We start from the raw sequence: 6000 nt of genomic DNA, 5'->3' as shown, positions 1-6000 counted from the left end.
GGCCCTAAAGTGCTTGAACCCCAATAACTGCTGCTCGCAATATATATATATATATATATATATATATATATATATATATATATATATATATATATATATATATATAACGTATGTGTTCTTTATTTCTGTTACATTATATAAAAATCCAAAACTTGTATTTGTATTACGTTATCCGTTCACATGTATTACGTTACTCCAAACACTCCTCAAAGTAATTGACGCGATGGCGTGCAGCATCATATCACTATCATATCACTTCCCAGCCTCAAAGTTTCTCCGACCAATCGGGAATGTTAATAAGCCTTCCCCTGCCGTCCTATGTTTCGGAAATTCGTTAAACTACGCCTAAACGCCACCCGACATCTAAGCTGTTCTTTTAAAGGGTTATGGACGTTCATCGTGGTAGCCAATCCGACGCTGGCTTTCTTAACGAAATAAGCAATCGAATGCCGCGTTGTATCGAGGTGGGTTTTTGTTCCTCTGAGCATGTGCGACTGTGACAGTGTTAGGCAAGGAAGTACGGCAATGTGATTGTGTGGTAGAAGTGTCTGTGAACGCTTAAAACGATCATATTAGTTAAATATATATTTATCATTTAATTAGTATATAGAGTGGTTTTAGACACAGCAGATTTGAGCATTCACAATGCTTCGGCAAAGTAAAAATCTCTTATCCCTAAGGTGAGTTATATCTTCTCGGTGGATAGATGGTTATATGGATGAGTAATGTGCTGTCATTGAATTGGAACTTAACGAATGTTGTGCTTATAATATCCCCACCATAAGCTATATATTTCTGCTCCTCAGATTGTCCTGTCTCAAAGACAGAATATGAATTTAACTAGCAAATAAACCGGGGGAATAAGCAGCTTTATGTATTATATCATTGGAGTTATTTGCAGATTTTGTGGAGAGTATTATTTTGCCTAATGCCGACATAATACTTTCACATAAGATTATTTATTGTTTCACATTTAAATAACTATTGTTGGTAAAATGGAGGCCAAATCAAACTTCATCTACACTTCTTATATGAGCACAACAGCTCTATAATCTTTAATTGATTTGAAATGAAAATGAGTTTTGTTGTGCAGTAGGTTTAAGGGCCAGTATGTATGGAGACCAAAGTGCAGCTCAGCCCCTGAGCGAGCTCTGCAGTATGTGGCAGGCCAGAAGATCCATGGTTTTACCATCCAAGAGGTGAGCAGTCACCAAGAAACAATTCAGATCTCACATGGCACACACAGCATCATCACCTAGAAGTGACACACATCTGAGACATAGCATAATCGACTATTTACAATGTATTGTAACTTGTGAAATGTAGCTTTAAAGGTTTTTAGAATTATAGGGCTTTCTGACCATACCACTGTTTTGTTTGGGAAAACTGGCATCTTCTGTCAACATATATAAGAAATGTCAAGAAAAAGTGCTGGTGAGGGTCACTATACATAACACGACGAAATTCCCTTTTAGATCTCTGCTGTTGTCACAAGTTCTTAGTGCTAGGAAGTTTTCATTGCTACTGCTGCCCTCAGGTTACTGTTTTGTGGACTTGTGCTCCTTGAAGTTGTTACGCAACTAATAATAATACAGCTGCTGAGTGGGATGTGTTGCTAATACTAATTGATGTAAAGCTAATAGGGGCATTGTCATGCTGGAACAGGTTTAGGCTAGGCCTCTTAGTTCCAGTGAAGCGAACTCTTAATGCTACAACATAGAAAGACATTCTAAACAATTGTGTGCTTTGTGGCAGCAGTTTAGGGAGTGCCCACATGTGGGTATGATGATCATATGGGTGTGTCCACATACATTTGGCCATACAGTGTAAAAAAATATCAATGAATGGTCTTGCCAGTCTCCTTATAGTGCTCAGGTTTGTATGCATGAAGGCATCTTGGGTTATCATAGATATTACTTACTAATGCAAGTTTGTTTTTTGTTCAATGCATACAGACAGATCACAGTGGCACTCCTCTCTTTGTATAAATTAAGTGAATTATGACTCAAGCCCTATTCAGATTGGAATCGTTTTACATAGAGAAGTGGGGTAATGTAATTATCACCTGTCTGTGTCTGGGATTTTAGTCCAATCTATACCCATCATATTAATATTTTTTATGTCCTGTGCATTCCTGCATCTGGAAAGATTACACAATTTTTACCTAGAAAATGGACCTATGTACATTCACTGAGCACTTAATTAAGAACACCCGTACACATGCTCATTTATACAATTATCTAATAAGCCAATTGTGTGGCAGCGGTGCAGTGCATAAAATCATGCTGATACGGGTCAGCAGCTTTGGATAATGTTCACATCAACCATCAGAATGGGGGAAAAAAATGTGATCTTGGTGATTTTGAAAACGGGCTGCTGATCTCCTGTGATTTTCACGATAAAGAAAAAACATCCAGTAAGCAGCAGTTCTGCAGACGGAAACGCCTTGTTGATGAGAGCAGTCAATAGAGAATGGCCAGACTTGTCCGAACTGACAGAAAGTCTATAGTGACTGACAGATAAGTGATAACCACTCTATATAATTGTGGTGAGCAGAAAAGCCTCTCAGAATACACAACATGTTGAACCTTGAGGTGGAAGGGCTACAACAGCAGAAGACCACGTCGGGTTCCACTTCTGTCAGACAAGAACAGAAAGCTGAGGCTGCCGTGGGCACAGAATCACCAAAACTGGACAGTTGAAGACTGGAATCCATGGTCCCAGCCTGCCTTGTGTCAATAGTCCAGGCTGGTGGCGGTACTGTAATGGTGTGGGGAATGTTTTCTTGGCATACTTTACCAATCAATCATCCCTTGAATGCCACAGTCTATTTGAGTATTGTTGCTGACCATGTGCATCCCTTCATGGCCACAATTTACCCATCTTCTAATGGCTTCCAGCATGATGATGCACCATGTTACAAAGCAAAATTCATCTCAAAAATGGTTTCATGAACAAGACAGTGAGTTCAGTGTTCTTCAGTGGCCCTCCCAGTCGCCGGATCCGAATCCAGTAGAACGCCTTTTGGATGTGGCACCTGAAAATCTGTAGGAATTGCATGATGCAATCAGGTTAGCATGGACCAGAATCTCAAAGGAATGTTTCCGACATGTTGTGATATCTATGTCACAAAGAATTTAAGCTGTTTTGAGAGGAAAGGAAGCCTTACCCAGTATTATTATAGTGTTCCTAATAAAGTGTTCAGTGAGTGTATCTGTAAATAACCCCAGATAAAATATATCCGTAATAAATTGGCATGTAGGTAAAGATACCATCATATCCTGTGGGAAAAGAGTTTTTTTTTTGTTTTTTCTTCAGTATGGCGACTCTCCAGGAAACATCCTTTTGTATGCCACTGAAACGAAAACCAAAACCAAGTATTGGCCATGGTTAAAATGAAGAATAACAAAATATAGATGACATTTAAAAGAATTTGTCATAGAAATTATGCTTCTCATGGTTTTAGGTATGTTACTGAATTTCTAGCATAATTATAGCCTACGTTTGTGTTATGAACACATACAAATTATCAAGCACAACTTGCATGCCTACAAGCATTACAAGTGGTTATAACAGAGGTCAAAACAATCATTTAGCATTACAAATTCAACTGCAACAGCTAATTAACAAAAAATGATCAGATTTGAAAATAAAAACATTTGGCAGCAAATTTCATTATTGTCTAGTTGGTCTATGTTAGAAAGTAGTGGCATGCACTACATCACTTTATTTAGATTAAAATGATTTGATGGATAATGGAGGAGAACCTTACAACAGAGAAAAATAGAATGACTAAAGTCATCCAAAGTATGGGAACAGTTTGGGGTATTTTCTTATATATTTTTTTTTAAATTTAGTATACTCCTGTTAAATTGGACCTGAAAGGGATTCAGTGCTTTTTCTGGACATTCAGTGAGTTGTCAGACTACTTATTTGCCCCAGTTCTTTAGAGCTCAAAGCCCAGCTGTGCAACTCTGAATTATGGATAACGTTATTCAAAACAAGTTATTTTAACTGGATGTTACCATTTGACTATGGGTGAAAAATAGTAAAAAGTGTAAAAACAGAATTACAAGAGAAATACAAGAATTTTATTGCAGAACCATACTATACCATAGGCCTACTTGTGACTCTTATGTAAGTGATTTGCCTATATAAAATATATTCATACACTACATACACTCAACATCCACTTTATTAGGAACACTTGTACACCTGCTCATTCCTACAATCATCCAAACAGCCTATCATGTGGAAGCAGCATAATGCATTAAATCATGCATTACAGGTAATGTTCACATCACACACCAGAATGGGGGAAATGTGATTTCAGTTACTGTGGTATGGTTGTTGATGCCAGATGGTCTGGTCTGAGTATTTCAGAAACTGCTTATATCTTGGAATTTTCATGTGAAATAGTCTCTTGAGTTTACACAGAATGGTGCGAAAAACAAAAGAATGGAGGCAGTTCTGTTCACAGTAAGGAGTACCTGCAGATCTGCCACACTTGCCACTGTGGTGCGTCATTTCTCTGATGAATTCTTTTAAAGCTCATCTTGGCCAACACTTGGTTTTAGTTTGGTTTCAGAGGGATATAATAGGAAAGAATGCTTCCATTCCACATGACTCCATGCAAAAGTCGTCTTCTTCTTCTTCTTTTTTTTTTTTTTTTTTAACCAACATCACAATTTGTTACAGATATATTTTGTATATACAGGTCTCTTTACATAAGGTACAGGTTCCAGATACAGAAAAAATGTCTTCCCTTTTCTCTTAGCAGAGAGATGGCAGTTTAGTGAATTCACAACCATCTGATCAGTAGCACAGAGGCTTAACTACTGAGCCACTACTGCTTCCAAAGTGTATGGAGTCTAGATTTAATATCTGCATGTACAGGTGAATCAATGAAAGTCTGAAAATATTTGTGTGTTTGTACAGGTGACTCCAGTGCCTGATCTGTCCCTGACGGCAGTTAAACTCAGTCATGATGTCACAGGAGCTCAGTATCTACACACAGCAAGAGATGACTCCAATAACCTCTTCAGGTGTGCATGGTTGTGTGTGTTTGTGTGTATCCATGTGTAGGAGTGTGTATGTTTGTATCTTTTTGTACATGTTTGTGTCTGAGTGTTTGTTTGTGTCTGCATTTGCTAGGGTTGTTACACTTTCACAATTAGTTATGCTGTATAATCTCATGGTTACCTCACAGTCAACTTTTTAAAAATACAGATTAACGATGAAAGTGATGGTCTGATCGTACTCGGTGACTCTGTAACGTCTTCCTGTACATTTTTTTTTTTTTTACCTGCTCAAGTTCCTTACTCATTTGGTAAATCACACCTAAATCACACTACATTAACATTTGTTTTCCTGTGCAAGGAAAACAGACTGCATTAAAAACCCTTTGGCTTCATCATACACAATTTCTATCAAATGCACAGAAAAACTTGGCATTGCTGACCATAAGGAAATGAAACAACTGTCTTTACTTGGCTAAGCAGTGTTGCACTATTTAGATTTTTCTTTTCTTGGATCATAGTGCCACCACACTCACTTTCAATTTTTAATGACAGCATGATAAATAGTGAGAGTGTAAGAGATTTTATGGAAGTCATTTTCAAAAATAAGAAAAGAAGAACAATTAAATGATTTAATATGTTTCGTTTCTTTGTTTTTTTTGTACAGAAGTAAAAAGAGACTTTTGTACAAAATTTGTGTAATAAGTTAAAATACCACAAACATTTCAGTGACACTTTATTCAATGGGTACCAACATATTGCCTTTTAAAATACATTCATGAGCACTGCATACATTTTTTATAAAGCAATGCAGGAGAACTTGAAAGGTTCCTTTAAGGGGCTCAATGATCATTTTATGATGATCATGAAACATATTTGCCAATACTTTATTATGGTAATTCATCACATCACCCCATTAATGATTAAGCTTTGTAGTCCATTTGAAAAAAAATTATTATGGATCCTCATTCCAATATACCTT

The 6000-nt window shown here is 37.1% G+C and overlaps 1 protein-coding gene across 4 annotated transcripts in view; it reads left to right on the top strand.

Moving 5' to 3' along the window:
* Positions 1-480: 480 nt before the first annotated feature.
* Positions 481-6000, top strand: part of pitrm1 (pitrilysin metallopeptidase 1) — a 49693-nt gene continuing 44173 nt past the window's right edge. For 2 of the 4 annotated variants that reach the window (XR_004580311.2, XM_034314655.2), the window contains exons 1-3: positions 481-680; positions 1094-1199; positions 4939-5045. Coding sequence is in view for 3 of the 4 variants with exons in the window: in XM_034314655.2 (XP_034170546.2) it covers positions 646-680; positions 1094-1199; positions 4939-5045 (248 nt within the window). In the remaining variant the exon portion in view is untranslated. The remainder of the gene's footprint in view (positions 681-1093; positions 1200-4938; positions 5046-6000) is intronic. The other 2 variants (XM_034314656.2, XM_026941012.3) reach the window with 2 other exon arrangements.

This window comes from Pangasianodon hypophthalmus, chromosome 21 (assembly GCF_027358585.1).
Source record: "Pangasianodon hypophthalmus isolate fPanHyp1 chromosome 21, fPanHyp1.pri, whole genome shotgun sequence".
Taxonomy (NCBI): domain Eukaryota; kingdom Metazoa; phylum Chordata; class Actinopteri; order Siluriformes; family Pangasiidae; genus Pangasianodon; species Pangasianodon hypophthalmus.
The sequence above is the reverse complement of the archived record's forward strand: the minus strand, read 5'-3'. Positions and strand labels throughout refer to the sequence as shown.